General features: G+C 38.3%; 1 protein-coding gene across 1 annotated transcript; it reads left to right on the top strand.

The window, feature by feature from the left end:
- Nucleotides 1-1,612: 1,612 nt before the first annotated feature.
- LOC112043790 (sulfotransferase 1 family member D1) lies at nucleotides 1,613-18,739 on the top strand. Its single transcript, XM_024079364.2, has 9 exons — nucleotides 1,613-1,767; nucleotides 3,837-3,921; nucleotides 6,012-6,146; nucleotides 7,054-7,153; nucleotides 7,927-8,098; nucleotides 8,369-8,495; nucleotides 9,350-9,444; nucleotides 11,137-11,305; nucleotides 18,550-18,739. Exons 2-9 carry the CDS (start codon nucleotides 3,843-3,845, stop codon nucleotides 18,666-18,668), a joined length of 996 nt encoding a protein of 331 aa, XP_023935132.2. The 5' UTR covers nucleotides 1,613-1,767; nucleotides 3,837-3,842; the 3' UTR covers nucleotides 18,669-18,739.
- Nucleotides 18,740-18,984: the final 245 nt, after the last annotated feature.

The raw sequence follows: 18,984 nt of genomic DNA, 5'->3' as shown, positions 1-18,984 counted from the left end.
ATGGTAAAAGGGGTCTCCACGGCAAAAGGAACAAATATGTAACTCTACACCAATTACACGTATTGTCAATTATTGTCCATCTCCATTCTACCATAGAACTGCAAGACGCCAATATGTTAAAAAAAAATATATATTGTCTACGGGATATCATGATGAGTCGTACTCCTCACCAGGTGGATTGACGACATCAAGCGAGTCCAGTCCAGTTGAGGCAACTAGCCCCGTTGAAATGATTCGGTAAAATTTGTTGGCACTGTGACTCCATGGCCCAAGGGTCTCCACGGCAAAAGGTATTATTATTATTATTTACAATTTATTATAAAAAAGCAAAAAAGATTTATATATTTTATACAGCGTAGAGCGACTTCATGGTATGTAGGTACTCATTACTGTTTTGACGCGAAAGCAAAAAAATGTCTTATTTCTATAAATAAATTATCTCACCTTTTGCCCGCTTATCTACTGATAATAAAGTGTTAATAAATGCACATAAAGAGCATCGTAAACTAATTCATATTTTAATTTCAGTCATAAAACTGCGATCCTTTCATGAACACCTCATACAAGCAGATACTGGTCATGCATTCGAGGTCAGTTTTTTTTTAATATTATATTCGCAATTACTGTAATAAATACTTTCCTGATTTATTTATTACTTACCTAGCCAACTATCTAATCAGCAATACTAATAAATTAAAAGGATTATACTTACATGACATGAATTTTCACTGTTATATTGCTACGTTTAAGTGCTTCGATATTTATTAATCCCCCATCTCCAATTCCCCATTGATAATATAACTTAACAGGGTCCGCATCCAACGAGTTATATTCATGGGAGGAAATAGGTTCATTCCTGAGACTGTCTCTAATGAATAATTTGGAGGGAATATGAAAAATATTGGAACCATTTCAATATCAGTTGTTATTCAATAATCGGCTTTTTAAAAAATATGGAAATATTCTTTTAAAAAAATATTCAAAATGATTCGAAGTGCAGTAGGATCATGCAAAATATGCCAGACAGGAATTACAGATTAGGATTAACAAGTTTCTATTCAAAGTTAGAATGTAAGTTAGCTAAGAAAGTTACCTTGGCAAGTTTGTTGATGACTCTTCCATGATATGCGGGCGACGGGGGGAAAGACTACGCAGGTTTGAAATCGTGCATGCGGGGAAGTGAGGTGCATCAGTTGTGGGTTCTTCATTCAACGCTACACACCCCCCTGCCCGCGCGGACCATCAGGAGTGTTACAAACGAACTTGCCAATGTATAGTGTGCATTTTAAAGCTTATGAGTTGGTAGGTGTACAATAAGAAATGCAATAGCTACAACTCCATAATCTCCAAAGTCTAAACAAGGCAAAAAATCCCCAAAGTCATTTAAAAAAAAGCCAACTAAAGTTCTTCGGTATTTGATCATAACAAGTTATCGACTAAGTTTCTGTCACCAACTTCTAAATAGGAATTTAGAAGAAGACAGACACTTAATGACATATTTTAGAATAAATTAGTTGCAGTAGATAGTAATAATACAAACGATTATGAATTCCCAGACTTGTAATTCTAGACTTTTTTGTACTATATCTTAAATGCTCGTAAATATGTAAAATGTAAATACGTACTGGGCGAGCTGCATAACCAGTTGAAGGCAAGACACGAACGGTTGCGAAACGTTGGCTTTCCCACAATCTGTGTAAACTATACTTTATACAAACTGTGATTCTTGGAGTTACTTTAATAGTGCTACAAATAATAATAAAAAAGGTAAGATTGCTTTTATAATGTTTAATAATAAATTCACTTTTAATATTAATCTATACTAACATTATAAGAAATCATAAAATTATGCATTCGGTCTTTTTGGCATGGCTAGGTAGTTGTACCAATATAATTGAACTTTTCGGTTTCACCCGCGTGGTTCCCGTTCCCGTAAAAATACGGGGTTAATATGTAACCTACAGCCTTACTTGATAAATGGGCTACCTAACATTGAATGTTTTTTTTAAATCGGATCAGTAGTTCCTGAGAATAGCGCGTTCAAACAAACAAACTCTTCAGCTATAAAGTATTAGTAATAAAATTTGAGTTTTAATTATGCTAATAATATCTCATTTTAAAGAGAAAGCTATCGGTAATATCGTAATAGTACAGTATATAAAGGCAGCCTACCTATTATGGGTAACACGCCTTTTAATGCGCTAGGCTAAATAGAGGCATAAGTCATAAGTCCAATGTGCCAGTATTCCCTGCCTACATTTAAGCGAAAAACTAGATATCAAGCGTGACAGTATTGCTTCCCCGAAAAAACAGGGGTACAAAAAGACCTTCTACACTACCGCATGAATACTTTTAAATGGTTAAACAAAATCGCCATCTTCAAATCTGTATTAAATAGTAGTAGTAGTCCTTATAATGAAAATAAGGACACGATAATTAAAGAGCTAGATTTTAAGAGTCAAATTCCCATGCCAAGTTTCACGAAGCACGAACCTCAGGCGCTCATTAAACTAGAGGACACTTCAAAGCAATATCAGCTTTGTTGCCCGCCGACCCTTTTGATCTTGGGGACGGATCGATGGCATTTCAGCTTCTCTTAATTAAAATTTTGCAACTTATTCGCATCTCAAGCTGTGCTCATTCAAATTGTACTCCACGGATTGGTAGCCGTCTGCTTTATGGTTATGCCATAGAGTTTGCTCTTTTAAAATTATTAATGACTAGCTTTTGTTTCGCGGTTTTGCTGGCGTTTATATATTATTGATTGTGCAAACAATGTTAAGCTGTATGGAGCAATTTGTAATCTATTGAAAGACCTTTTCTGTACCCCGGATATTATGTCCTTTTTTGGTATCCCGGGCATGTTTGATAGCTGTAGGCGCGAAAGGGGAAATTGATTGGTTTTTAAATGTTTTTTTTTTAAATGGACCAAGTGCGAGTTGGACCCTCTCATTTAGTTCTGTAGTGTTTTTTTGTTGCAAAATGCTGGAAATCGAAACGTTCAACGTTTTAAAATTACCTCCCAGTCTAACCGATAAAAAATTTTGCGTGCCAATTCCAAGCTACAAAGAAAACTTTTAAGCCTCATTTGCACGAGAGTTTTTTAACGGACGTCAAAAAAGCGTTCAAATACAACAAATGCATTTCCAAGTATATGTTCACACGACAAAATTTTTAAATCACGACGCTTTTTTATCGAGCCGTGTTGTATTTTCAATTTTGGGTGTTGGAAATAGACCATGAATTAAATTAAGATCGTTACTAAAATTCTCGTGCGAATGAGAATTACGAGATAGTACAAAATAATAATATTTGACTTTTGGTTTTGTCTCTATATGATAAGTAGGTAGGTATTGTACAAGGTGACTTTGTCTCTCCTTGCTCGCTTGTCGAGACGTTTGCTTTGAGTCGAGACGCACAACTTTATTGCAACTTACTCGTACTTCTAGTTTCCCGCGGCGTTCTTCGCACAGGATTAAATTCCTGTTTGAAATTCTGATCTGAACTGAACGTACTAGAGTTTGAGTTTGTGCTTAGATCGCGTTACAGCTGAACTGGTATAAAGAGTTAAACGCTTTTTGAGTAATTTTAAAAATAGACTATAAAAATTGAACTATGATTATATAAGTGAAAGTATCTTCGTGGCGCAGTGGTATGCGTGGTGGATTTTAAAAACGGAGGTCTGAAACCGTCTGAGCTATGGGTACAGCTGAGATAGCAGTCAAGGGCTAGCTCATTGAATAAAAATAATCTAAAATCCTCATGATCCGAAACCACACATAACAACATATTTATACTCAATCAAGCTTTATTATATTTATCTTAATATTTTTCAGGATATAATGGCAGAGAAGAATTTCCCATATGAAATCAAAAATGTCACAGAAGAAGAAGATGAATTAGCGAAAAAATTTTACAAAGGTACGAAAAGATAAAATAGGAATAATCAATACAAAATAAATTAAAACGACTTTCAACAATTACGAATTCTTTGAAAGTCGGTTATAAAATACAAATTTCCAAATTCATTTGTTTCCGTTAAATTATTTTTAGAGTTTTTAAAAGTCCTTTTTCTACAACTTGCAATTGTGTCTATTTATTAGCTTTGCTTACCACAACCTCATATAACTTATTAAATATTACTTTGAATATTCAATTGTTGAGACAAAACAAAAAGAAATCGAGAAGACTATTTATAGATTTGAAAATTCGGATTCTAACTTAGATACCATTAAAATGTTTCTCATAATCGAATTTAGCTCAATTTCGGGAGCCAATGTCTTTATAAATTAGGTACAACCGAATTGCCTTCCGCTCGGCTGTTCTCTAAATTGTCGTCGTAATAACCCTGTCACTGCCAGAGAACAGTTCCCAGAACGGAAAGTTTACCCTCTGCTTACAGACCCGCTCCGTATAAACAAAGAGTTATTGTTTTAGTGTTAAGAGAACGTTAACATTTTTGTAATTAAAATTCCTAGTTTATAGAAAACTTGAACTGTGAACTTCAGTATGTATTACCAGGGCCGGAGCAGTCGCTCCAGGCGCCCAATCCTAGAGGGCGCCTTTATGGTAAAGAAAAATAAAAGCTATTTCTTTTTTTTTTCGATTGTCTATCTATATTTTAAGCGAAGAGATGAGCAAGACGAGCGCGAATGCAGTGCGCGAGCGACAACTCTTCGCCATCCGGTGTCCGGGAAGTATGAATTTGGAAGTTATCGATATTCTATTACTTTTAAAATCCTTGTCAACCGTAGATGGTATTACGCTTGATTTTCAATTGATCACTCCAGGGTATGGTCGAGATCTTCGCGTTCCATACTAACTTTGCACTAACAATTGGTATAGGTACCTACCTATATTATTAGCAAACAGGAGAGGAGCCATAATTGGATCTCGCTCCATTCTAAAATTTACTTTAGGCCGGCGCTGTGTATTACATGTAAAGGATGTATTTTTCCGGAATAAATAGTAGCCTACGTTCGTCCGCAACCCAAATAGTACTCGCAAACTACATAAGTGTAAAGAGGCTTTATTCGGCAGAAAAATAGAATAGGTAAAACTCAAAACTGCAGAGAAAAGCGAAGTGAAAACAAAGAACACGAGTATAATAGGAAAGCTAGCTAATATAGGAAAAATCTTTTTAAAAAGCCACAAAGTGGATTTTTATTTTTTTGGCTTTCGCAGTACCTACTAGTGAATAAAGCATGTATGCTTTGTTATTTGACACTCCAAAAAACTGCTATAAATTGTTCAAATAAAATGGTTGTAAAATAATTGGAACGAAGTTACAACTAAAAATTAACTTACTTCATGCACAAACAAAAATATAAGCAGACTAAAATTCTAGCAGATATTAAAATATAAGCACGTTTATCGACCAATCTAACCTGAAATTATGTTTTTAATTTTAATTAACGAATAAGTTAATTATTCACCCAGGTATGCTGGATGCTGGCGGCTCGAGACCGTTGTGCTTGGAAGTCCATGGAAGTGACCTATGTCCTTTAGTGGACGTCTATCGGCTGATGATGATGATGATGATGAGGGAATAAGTTAATTAAATAATAAATAAAAATAAAAAAATTAATAATAATAATTCAAGTCAGTCCAATTTATTTATTTGCAAATTGTATGGTTACATTAGTAACCATATATTTAGAAGTTCATTAAACAAGATAAGAATCGTTTCCCATCAACGTTTCTAATAAGAAGAATGTCCTTCCGTCTTCTGTGTTCCCAGACAAGTATAATTTGAGCACTTTCAAAGCAAGAGTAAATAGGCATTATCTAGGCAAGCGCGCTTCACCTTAGCCCTCATCATTGCTTTCCATCAGGCATGTTTATGGTCAACATAAACAACATAAAAAGATAAATTTTTCTGTTGAGTTTCTTGCAGAACATGCCTGAACCGGTAGTTGAGTCTTTACAAATAATCAACCTTAACGTTTCAAAAGTGCTTGTAAACTAAGCGTACTTAAAATAAATGAATTTTGAATTTTAAATGTATCCAGGATACATCCGACCATTCATTCGTGTGGGCCCGCATGGATACTTCTGGATGGCGGGGTATGGCGACCATGCAGCCGAGATATACAACCTTGACGTACGACCTGATGACATTTGGGTGGTAGCATTCTCTAGATCAGGTAAATACAAGTGTTGAATGGAATAGATGTTACTTCTCTACGTGTGTGAAGTCTACCGTTCCGCATTGGACCAGCGTGGTGGACTTAGCCTAACCCCTCTCATTCTGAGTGGAGTCTTGTGCTCATCAGTGAATCAATTATATAGGTTGATAATGATGAAGTTGCTTTTTGGAAGTTTATCATGAACAGTGGTCAACAAAGTCAATAAATTAATATTTATCAAACCCGGAACACCCGGAACACCCGGAACCAACAAAAATCGTTTATATTTTCACTTCGAAGACCCGGGAACCGCAGCAGATAGAGCGAGTAAAGTGTAACTGGTAAGGGCTCCCGCACACGAGCCACCGGTCACAAAACGCCGCTACCGGCATATTTCTTGTAGTTTTTATACATTTTATATGGACTCGCAGTACACGGTTAACGCTGGTGGCCGCCACATGCTACAATCGTCGCTGCTCGTTTCTTGTGGTTCGCGCCGGCCACTAAACGTCGACACAAAACACCGCCACACGCCACTCGCGCGTTTTCGATACTGCATGCATGGGTTTAAAAAGTAGCAGCCATCGACCACAAGTGTCGACTAACGGCCACAAGTGGCTGTCGTGCGATTAAGCTACGTTGTGGCCACAAATGTAGCTTAATCGCACGATAGCCTGCTTTCTTGCTTCTTGTGGAGGCGTTTGTGGCTGTCACGTGTGGCCCGTGTGCGGCGACACTATAAGTGTAGGTATAGGCTATATTAGTATACGAATTAATTCATAACTCGTATTGCAATTAGAATAAGTTATCTTAAGTTGCTGATTCTATTGTTTTGTTTACTATTTCATTCAGCGAGGTTTGAACCCTCTTTTATAAAAGTCCAGTATAACGGTCAGACTATGAGACTTATTTTATTTTTCCTCAGGCACCACGTGGCTACAAGAGATGTTATGGCTTTTGGAAAACAATCTGGATTACGACGGCGCTGCGAAAGTGCCCCTCACAAAACGTTACGCTTTCATTGAGTGAGTAATACATATTACAGTCAATTCTTTTTTTTTTTTATTGTTTACAAGTTGGTGCTGATGGTAAGTGATGATGCAGTCTAAGATGGAAGCGGGCTAACTTGTTAGGAGGAGGATGAAAATTCACACCCCTTTCGGTTTCTACACGGCATCGTACCGGAACGCTAAATCGCTTGGCGGTACGTCTTTGCCGGTAGGGTGGTAACTAGCCACGGCTGAAGCCCACGGCCCACCAGCTAGACCTGGACAAATTAAGAAAATCTCAATCTGCCCAGCCGGGGATCGAACCCAGGACCTCCGTCTTGTAAATCCACCGCGCATACCACTGCGCCACGGAGGCCGTCAAAATCCATTCCGAGATGTTCGTATAGCTTTGTATGTAGTAGTAAGACGAAAAACCAAACGTTGTGTGCATAAAGTAAGACGCATTATCACAGCAGATACACAAAACAGAGGTTTACATCCAAACTCGCCTCCGATAGTTTTCATAATTAGAAATCATGAAATAAAGCTATAAAGGTCGCCATTGACGGTCAATTATTCTCACGTTTCTAAAAAGCAAACGGCAGTACCTACCTACCCACGCGGCATACTGTACAAGTCATGTACGAAGTGACTAACACACGATCAATTATAGTCGTGGGTGCTACAAAACTTAAAGAGGGTAGCTTAAAAGAACGGGAACTGCGCGGGTGAATTCGCAGGACTCTTTCGCTTATCTTGTAGTAAGGACAAGATTCCTAGAGAGACAGTGACTAAAATTGCCTTGTCAGGTACCCCACGATGGCATCAGAAGTGAGGCCAGAAGGGCCGCCCCCCGCTGGCAAGAGTACCGGGGCGACCGTCGACGACTACAGGAACTTGCACACGCTGCCGGCGCCGAGATTTGTGAAGACTCATCTGCCTCTGTCGTTACTGCCTGCGAAACTACTTGACACGGCAAAGGTAAGTCGTAATTCATAGGTTACTAGCAGACGCCGCTCGGTTTCACCCACGTGGTTCCCGGTCTAGTAGGAATATGGCAATAAAATATAGCCTATAGCACTCGGGGATAGTGCAGCTTCCGAACAGTAAATAAAATAAACCAATCACAAGGTAAGGTAATCACAAATGTGCTATTTTATCTCCGCTATGGTATATCATAATGACTTTTTGAGCAAGAGAAATGTAAAAGTGACTTGTTTCCTTCTGTCATATATTTTCTCTAATGTGCAGGTATTCTACATAGCTCGGGATCCTCGCGACGTGGCGGTCTCGTTCCACTTCATGCACAAACTGTTCCGGTATTTCGACGAGGATGTGCAGTTCACTGACTTTTGGGAGCTATTCAAGAAAGACTTGTGTGAGTTTTACCTTATACTCGTAATACACTCGTGGATAATGAAATATCTAAAACCTTACAAAGACAAAATAAGACAGGGCAGCAGCTTATAGTTAGTAAACTGTACTGGAGACCATGTTTGGCAACCATATGTTATACTACCGATCATAACATATGGTTGCTAAACATGGTCTCTAACTAAACTTCAACGTAAAAAAACTAGAAATATGCCAAAACTCTATTAACAGAAGTATGATGGGTATAAAACTCTCAGATAAAGTAAAATTATCAAAAATAAGAAAACATATAAAAACAAAGGAAGTAGCTATTGCAATCAAAAGACTTAAATGGAAGTGGGCAGGCCACACAATCAGAGGCAAAGAAAAATGGAGCAAAACGGTCATGCAATGGTACACAGGTCATATGCAAAGGAGAAGAGGAAGACCAAAACAGAGATGGGCGAAGGAGGCAACAGGGCAAAATCTGCAAGGGATAGGGAGTTGTGGAAAAGTTTGGAGGAGGCCTTGGTCCTAGGGGACAAACAGAATGTATATACGAACTCTGAATAAAGGCTTTTTATTATTTTTATTAAAAAAACTTACTGTATACCTGGAGTGATACTCGTAGCCCAGTGAATATGACATCTTGAGAAACCTGCATACCAGAAAATTTTCTTAATTCTTTGCGTGTGTGAAGTGTGCCAATCCGCATTGGGCCAGCGTGATGGACTATTGGTCTAACCTCCCTTATTCTGAGAGGAGACTCGAGTTTAGCAACCAAGGGTTGAGCTGTGAAATAATCTTATGTCGAAAACAGGATCTTTTGATTATCATAAGCCGCCCAATAGCCTAACAAAGTACCTACTTATATTTCAGTGCTGCATATGCCTATATTCCCGCACATCGAAGAAGCTTGGAACAAACGCAACCATCCCAACATGACGTTCCTGTTCTACGAAGAAATGCAAAAGGCAAGATCATTTTTATCAACACCTCGGGCACATTGATGCATTTAATTTGCTCCGACTTCTCCATATGGATCCATACCACAGCCACAAAACGCAGAGACGTCTTTTCTATTTTTCATTCATACAATTTAAATGGCACCGCACACGGCCGGTGACGCAAATAGCCACAACACGCCATAAAACGCTGCTTCTAAGTAGCTTTAGGTGGGGCGTTTGTCGTTTTGACTCCCGTATGCGGCTATACTGATATATATGCGGCTATGCGGCTATATAGATGAAACAGGGTATGACAATACAATAGTCAATCGAACGTATATCAAAACACCTTTATAATTTAGGTCCGGTACCTTAGCCAAAACTGTGATGAGGCTTTAATCGTATTTAAGCATAGCTAACGCATCTCTGAACGAAGCCTTACTTAGCTTTACTATTTTGATTAAAGTATCGATGTCAACGACCGCACAAAGTACGATTCATCTTAACTATTGAGATACATAGTCAAATGGATACGTCGCAGAACAAAACTCGGAATGCAATCTAAACGCATCAATAAGACAAAAGTATTACTTTATTAAAAAAATTTAATTAAACTGCTGTACCCATTAATATTCATTTCGGCTCTGTTCAGCTTTAAAACGCAACTCAGAACGCAACGCAAATCGCAAATGTATAACGCATCAATGGGACCGAAGCTTATGTATAGTTTTGTAATTGAGTTGAACAATTTTAATTAAATATTGACGTTCACGACCGCGTGAATGTCGGGTCATATCTCTCTCGACTCAATGTAAATTTAATTTTGTCGGCGACTTCATTTTCGTAACCACTTTGCACTAACCGCTCCAGTTCTATAGAATTTAATATTATGTGAATATTTTGATTATTCATCGTGAAATTAGTGCTTTTGTGGTATCTCATTAAAGTTTAGCTATAATGCAGTCAGTTATTGTTGAGAACTCTGTGCTCGAAATTGTAGACGAATAATATATACTTAGGACACACAGTCCAGTTAGGTAGGTCCAATTTTGAGAAAGAGGTGAATCCGAAATTCCTCAGTCAAACGAAGACGAAAGTCTTCGAACAGTGCGTGTTGCCAGTGATGTCCTACGGATCCGAGACTTGGTCACTAACTATGGACCTTATTAGAAGGCTCAAAGTCACTCAGTGGGCGATGGAGCGAGCTAATCTTGGAGTTGAAAAATGAGAAAATCCTCAGACGAACCAAAGTCACTGACATAGCAGCTCAGTGAGTCACGAAGCTGAAGTGGCAATGGGCAGGTCACATAGTTCGAAGAGCCGATGGACGTTGGGGTCCCAAGGTGCTGAAATGGCGACCCCGCATCGGAAAGCGCAGTGTTGGTCTACCCCCCACTAGGTGGATCGAAGACATCAAGCGGGTTGCAGGCAGCTCGAGATCGTTGTGCTTAGAGGTCCATGCAAGAGGCCTATGTCCAGCTGTGGACGTCTATCGGCTGATAATGATGATGATGATGATATTGAAGTCTAAGATGGTAGAGCCACAGAAAATAATAGTAGAAAGTAGAACGAGAACTTAAATATGGATTATACTTAATAATACCCGATTTCTATGCAATATCGTACAGGAACGCAAAAGTGTAGAAAAGTGTAGAGTAGTGTAGTAAAGAGAACAAATACTGTTGCATACAAATATAATGAAATTTAAATAAATTACAGGATCTGTGTGGTGTAATAGACAAAGTGGCCAAAGCTTTGGGCAAAGATTATACAAGCGAACAGAAGAGCAAGTTAGCTGAACATCTTAATTTTGATAATATGAAAAAATCAACCGCCTTAAAGTATGGAAAAGAAGATAAAGACTCAGAAATCAAATTTATGAGGAAAGGTAAATGAATTTTTTTGTATTCGTTATTTAATCATAGCAAATAAAAGTACCCACTACTCAGTAAAGTTTTGACGTCAAATACTTAAAAATTTCTTAAAAATCAATCAAGGTGTCTAAAATAAAACAAACAAAATAACCGTATAACGTTTATTAGGCAGGTAAAAGTGGCACGAAGCATTCAACATCTGAGGTAATTAAAACAGAGTCTATTTATAAATAGATATCTTTTTTCTGTTTCACGTGATATGGAGAGTCACAGAGCGTATACATTCAGATGTTCACTTAGGTAGTTAGTCGTAGAAGTATTGCATTTAGATATGTCTCTGGATCCAGGGTTCGAAGGAGGTAACCCTGGCAAAACCGGCCGGATGCCCGCGCTCGCAGCCTGAGCTTGAGCCGAATGATACGACACCGATCTGATAACAAAAAGAAAACAACATTTTTAAACGTGAATCACACTTTTAGGGTTCCACTTAGGGTTGCCAACATTTTTTCAGAAAAATATAGTATTTTTCAGATTTAGCTACAAAAAATATAGAAATACGCTTTTTCTTCTATAAAATATAGTATTTTATGGAGAAAAGCAAAAATCGACATGTATTTCTAAAAAAACAATATTTATTTCTGAAATAAGAGTGTCATAGGTAATTCAGTTAAATTTTTAAAAACCAAAGTACTTACTTAATTTTTTTAATTATATTTTATGTTTGAAACTCAATAAGGTAAACTAGTTATGCTAGACGATATTGCATTGGTCAAAAAGTAATCCACATAATAAAATTATTCATAAAGTTTTAAATGAAAATTTTGTTTGTTAGATTTCAGTGTTGAAAATATAGTATTTTTGCGTACTATAAATTATATTTCTTCAACAGGTATAAAAACATAAATAGTGTTTTACACTTTTCTTCTATATCTCTCATATCATTTGAATACATTATTCCCTTCAGAGTAAAAGAGTTTAATTTTTAGACAGTTAGATGGTCATGGGACTTCTACAATCCCAGAATCAAAAAAATATAGTTCACAGCCATCCCACAACTATGATTTGCAAATAGCTAGTTTTAACAATTCGTATACCAATCTTTTGTTAGCCGGCCTTTAAAAAGAGCCTAAAAATTAATGGAGCGCGAGCCTTTCGAGAAATTTAATAAAATCTTAAACTTGCATATAAAACTCATGGTGATTGTAATATTTTGCCCGCTGGTTCACCATGACTAGCTCAGTAACTCTGGCCTCGTTCGGTGTCTTGTCTGTTTTTTAAACGCAGACACAAACAGTATTTGACAATCCAGCGGCCATATTTGAATTCTATTATCTCTTTGGTACGGACTGCATTCATACTCTTTTTCTATGACTGCATTCTACAGTTTGAATACTTGTATACTGCAGTGATTATTGGCAATAATGATGATGAGGTTAAAATACTGACCAGCATACGATGGGCTCCAGTGCCGACTGTGAGAGGGCCACCGGAGTCTCCGGGGCAGACGTTAGTCCTGCCTCCAGCCGTACACAGGGTGGACGAGATGACCACCAGGTTGCCATAGATACGGGTGCAGAAATCGTTGTTGATGACTTGCAAGTCGGCTTGGCTCAGAACTTGGTTCTGAGTAACGGGGCGGGCTGAAATGTGAAGAGAATATTATATTTTGTTCTGCTTAGTTGACACTGGGAATAAGATGATGATGAAGAAGTGTGATCAGTTTATCATTTTAGTAATTTAAAATGCACTCACCATCGCCAGTTCTGCCAAACCCAACAGCTGTGGCAAATTGTCCGATGAAATCGTTGTTACCACGGGCAAGGTTGATGCGGTTTATGTGATCTAAAACAAATAGTTATACTCTTTAAGTACCTACTAACCTAATAACATTGTTCCATTATTAGGTACAAATGTAATGCAATGAATTGTTTTTATAATCTACAAGAAAAAAAATAAAGTGCGAAAGAAGTGATAAAAATTAAAAACTCAACCATGTTGTTTGCTTTTGTTAAATATGTATGTCGTAAAAATAGTAGAGTCGTTAATAAAAATATTGACAGAACCGCTGACCTAACCTTGGTCATCGGCTCTGCCAATTACAATAGGTATGCTATGCTTAACCTCACTAATCGCTTACACAATACTACTCTTAATTTTACTATTTTACCCTGGTAGTTGTGGTAGAGGAAGTACATCGAGCAAGTCCCAGGACTTGTGACCATTGGGTGTGGTTTAAAGGCGCCTTTTAATACTAGTAAACACTCACCAACCCTGCCCGACATGCTCTCCATGCCCACAGTAAACAATTTAAGATCAATAATTACTTCATCACGAAACATTATCGAACAAAATCACTAACGCGACAAGCAGCATGACGCCTCAAGCTGCTCAACAAAGAATTGAACCAATTAATAGCCCAAGTCACTAATCACTTTCCTTTTCTTAATAACACTACTTAACACTTCACTATTTCACTATACTTAACAAGTAGAAGACGATTATTCCATCTTAAAAACGCGATTAGAACTGAATTACTAAATCAGCAGACTACGGAGACAGACGGAGGCAGGATGCCTCACTAGAGTGAATACACAGTGACGGTACACGCGTACGCGCCATTTGGGACGCGATGCCATTGGATGAGAGTTACGTGATCTCCTATTGGTCGATCGCCGCCACGTTCGTTATGGTGGTAACGTTTTACAATCTTAATTACTTCAAGAGTAAATAATCAAAACCTAATTACATGAAAACTTGATTCTAAATTTATTAAATTAATTAACGTAGATTTTGCTGACCATTACGACAGCAAAATCTCAACACAGAACCTAAAGAGTTTCTTTTCTACTGCTGTCAACTGTCATCATTACTTGAGAGACCAATTATTAATCAAATCAAAACGGAACAGTATTTTGACTGCAAAATGATCAGACCACTAGATAACAAGTCGATTCGAAATAACCACAGAGCAAACATGACAACTATTAGGTCTAAGGCCATAGAGCCTTCAATGAGCCAAGCTTCCCCGGCGACATGTATATTATTTGCTTAAAGAATATAATAAGAAAAAGCTTTAACTTTTCAAAAAGCTAATTGTAAACGTAACTCTTGGCCAGAGAGACATACTAGAGCCACTTACATCACACATTTGGAGGGTACTGTACCCACTCAATCGAAATTAAAAAAAACCCTATTTTTAGTATATGAAGTACATAATGTTGCAAGTTCCTCGATTATTAGATCATTATTTATGTTATTGTAAAGGGGAAGTATCAGTGTTGGTATAAATAAGGGGGTATTTGATGACTAGAGCTCAGTTGTTTGTGAGGCAGCGTATATATCGTCACGCTGCCAGTCGCGTTAGTGATTTTGGGCAATAACGTTTTGTCTTATAATTTTTGACAGTTATTTGTGTTGTAAATTATTGTTTATCATAAATTGTTTAGTGTGAGCATAGAGAACATATCAGGCAGGGAAGGTTGATGCATTCTAAAGGAATCCCTTAAACCTACTCCCAAGGTCACAAGTCCCGGGACCTGCTCGAGATGTTTCCTTTACCACAAAATAATGGTACAATCACTATCGCAGCTACCCGTCACAATAATTTATGTGGAAGAAAGTTTTAAAGAAACATCGCGATGCAAATGTAAACTCTGTACTTACTGGTGTAGCCCACGTGGTTAATGGTGATGATGCCCAAGTCGTTGTTCAAGTTCGCTGGCGTGTACCGCTCGTGTAACTGGACCCTGGTGGTGATCTGCCGGTTCCCACCGCTGAACAGGCGGATGGAGCCCAGGACGATGGTGAATTGTCTCGCCTGGTTGCGGTCGGTCCTCCAGCAGTGAGCTGCGGTCAACAGGCGGGTGTTGGAGAGGAGGGAGGCACCGCACACTGATTCTCTGCCGTCTGTGAGAACGATTATTACGCCTGCCTAGAAATTTATAAAATCCTCGTTATTTTCTACTAGCTGACGCCGCGCGGTTTCACCCGCGTGGTTCCCGCTCCCGTAGGAGTACAGGGATAATATACAGCCTATAGCCTTCCTCGATAAATGGACTATCTAATACTGAAAGAATTTTTCAAATCGGACCAGTAGTTCCTGAGATTAGCGCGTTCAATTAAACAAACAAACTCTTCAGCTTTATAATATTAGTATAGATATATTTTAACTTAATAATATATAAATGCGAAAGCTTTACATTCATCTCGAAATCTCAAAAGCCACATGACGTACAAAGATGGGCAGGGAGGCAGTTTATCGATAGAAAAGGTCCGCTAAGAACGGGTTTTGCGTGAGGATCGGAAAATGGCACTCATGGCAAAACGCTTGATGTACAAAGAACAAATTTGGCAAGAAGATTTATACCTACTCGTAGTTACGATAGGTTTGGATTAAGGATGTCTAAGCACAGACAAAGTTCCGGTTGTCAAAGAGTATAAATCAAATATAAAATATAGGACCAATGGTCCATTTAGGTAGCTTCAATTTGGGAATAAGATGAACCGCTGAATCCAACTTAGCTGGGCAGAAACCAGAGGTCGTCGTAGTTATCAACCCATATTCGGCTCACTGCTCAGCTCGAGAATGCGGATTGGCAGACTTCACATACGCAGAGAATTGAGAAAATTCTTTGGTTACCTCGCGATGTTTTTCCTTCACCGTTTGAGACACGTAATATTAATTTCTTAAAATGCACATAACTGAAAAGTTGGAGGTGCATGCCGCGGACCGGATTCGAACCTACGCTCTCCGAATCGAAAGCAAAGGACATATCCACTAGGCTATTACGTCTTAAATAGTCCTTACTCGGCTTTAAATGGTGAATGACGCAAGTACTTACCATATGAGGATGGACGCCAATGCCAGCGGCGCTTCCGCCTACGATCCTGCTGCCATCGAAGTCCGTGGCTTCTTCAGCTTTCCTGATGCGAGCAGCCTCAGGGATCCCCACCTCCTCATGGTAGTTGACGGTGATCGGCTCGTACGCCGACGCCGCTACCACGAAGCAGGCAACCAGCAAGAACTTCATTTTGACTCTTGGTGGACTTTTTTAGACGTAATCGCTTATATACTCTTCCTACTTAATATCTAATCGTTGAGAAAAGTAAATAATACATTCTCACAAGCGAGATTATAATTTGATAGATTGTGAGATTATTGTATTAAAAAACTTGATTAAAACATTAACTGAAGTTGATTCTTAATTGCAAATGCGTACGTTTTAAATGCTATATTTAGTTTTGTTTGGGTGACGCTACAGTGAGATTGTTGCATGTAGCTTAATCGGGATTATTTAAATTATCGATGCAGTGTACCTACAAACCGAAAGGGATGTGGATTTCATCCTAATCATAACAAGTAAACCTGCACCATCTTAGATTGCATCATCACTTATCATCAGTTGAGATTGTAGTCAAGGGCTAACTTGAACTTAAAAAATAACAAAATAAAAAAAATCTTGTAAAACCCATATCTAGGCAACCGTTGTAGTACTTAGAGTTTTTATTTTCCTACCCACGTGTCTCCGCGATCTCGGCCTACGTGTTTATGACTGGAATCATCGTGTACATAATATCTAGACTCTAGAGATATGTTTAATCTAGAGATATTTTTGTTTGGGTTCGATCCCCGGCTGGGCAGATTGAGATTTTCTTAATTTGTCCAGGTCTGGCTGGTGGGAGGCTTCGGCCGTGGCTAGTTACCACCCTACCGGCGAAGACGTACCGCCAAGCGATTTAGCGTTCCGGTACGATGCCGTGTAGAAACCGAAAGGGGTGTGGATTTTCATCCTCCTCCTAACAAGTTAGCCCGCTTCCATCTTAAGACTGCATCATCACTTACCATCAGGTGAGATTGTAGTCAAGGGCTAACTTGTAAAGAATAAAAAAAAAAAAAAAAAAAAAATCTACATAACAAAAATATTCTTCAATCAGATAATTTTTGCTGCTTATATCCAGATATTTTTATGTATAAACATGGCCACCCTAATTAGTTTTAAATACTGAGATTAATGTTAAACACCTTCCAATTCTGACGGTCATAGTGTGATAATAAGCGGATACGTTTTTACACGTTTCTCTGATATTGTGTGACACATAATATCAGAAAAACGTGTAAAAACATTGTAAATATGAGTAGTTCAAAGAACGATGCAGTTAGACAGTAATCGATATTATAGCTTAACTAGACAAACAGTCCTTGAGGGTGAATTTTTTTTATATTTAAGTACTAGCCCATGACTTTTTCCTCGTGGAATTCAGTTTTTCATAAATCCCGCGGGAACCTTGGATTTTTTCGGGATAAAAAGCAAAGCTTATGTGTTAATATAGAGTAAAATCTATTTCCATTCCAAATTTCAGCCAAATCGCTGCAGTAGCCGCAGCGTAAAGGAAGAACAAACATACACACACACACACACACACAAATTTTCGCCATTTTAATATTAGTGTGATGTGTGATGTGATGTTTTGACGGCTTCCGTGGCGCAGTGGTATGCGCGGTAGATTTTCAAAACGGACGTCCTGGGTTCGAGCCCCGGCTGAGCAGATTGAAATTTTCTTAATTGGTCCAGGTCTGGGAGGCTTCGTCCGTGGCTAGTTACCGGCAAACACGTACCGCCAAGCGATTTAGCGTTCCGGTACGATGCCGTGTAGAGATCGATGGGAGTGTGGATTTTCATCCTCCTCCTAACAAGTTAACCCGCTTCTATCTTAGACTGCATCATCACTTACCATCATGTGAGATTGTAGTCAAGGGCTAATTTGTAAAGAATAAATAATAAAAAAGAGGGTTTAGGCCTATAGTCCACCACGATACGGATTGGCAGACTTCACATACGCAGAGAATTAAGAAAATTCTCAGGTATGCAGGTTTCCTCACGATGTTTTTCCTTCACATGACTCTAATCATGTGATATTTAATTTCATAAAATGCACAAAACTGAAAAGTTGGAGGTGCATGTCCCAGACCGGATTCGAACCCACATCCTCCAGAATCAGAGACAGAGGTCATATTCACTGGGCTATCACGGATCTCCTTTTATTTTGGAAAATAGAAATTGATAAATCAAGATCTATCAATTTTCAGGGAGTACGTACCTGTGGTACCTACATATTTTGTTATTGTATGCGCCGGTCATGGAAAAAATAGCTCCAACTCGTTACATTTATAAAACATATCCAATGTTCTTTACCAAAAAGGAGGCCCCAATCGTTTTATTATGACCATTTCACTTAATGCTATATAAACTGGTTGCAGGTGTCTCCGGCAACTGGGTGAAGTACTTCAACACGGACGAGCTGAAGAGAGAAGCCGAGGAGTATATGGAGTCACATCTCAACAAGACGGACTTGAAATTTCCCGACCTGTCTTCGTAAACTTATCAAATATAAGGCATGAATAACTTACATAATTTGTAAAAATATACATACCTTTCTAATAATCATCATTAAGGATTATACATTTTTTTTTATGACCTCCCTTAGACACTAGCAGGCGCAGCGCAGTTTCGCAGATAAAATATAGCCTATAACACTGGATAGTGTAGATTTCAAACAGTGGAAGAATTTTTTAAATCGGTTCAGTAGTTTCAGCGTGATGTCCGGACAACAAAAACACGGACAGACAGACAGACAGACAAAAAATTAAAAAAAAATATTTTTAGCTTCAGTATCTATTATTATCTATACCTAT

Source organism: Bicyclus anynana, chromosome 11 (assembly GCF_947172395.1).
Source record: "Bicyclus anynana chromosome 11, ilBicAnyn1.1, whole genome shotgun sequence".
NCBI classification, from domain to species: domain Eukaryota; kingdom Metazoa; phylum Arthropoda; class Insecta; order Lepidoptera; family Nymphalidae; genus Bicyclus; species Bicyclus anynana.
This window is presented reverse-complemented; position numbering and strand designations above follow the sequence as displayed.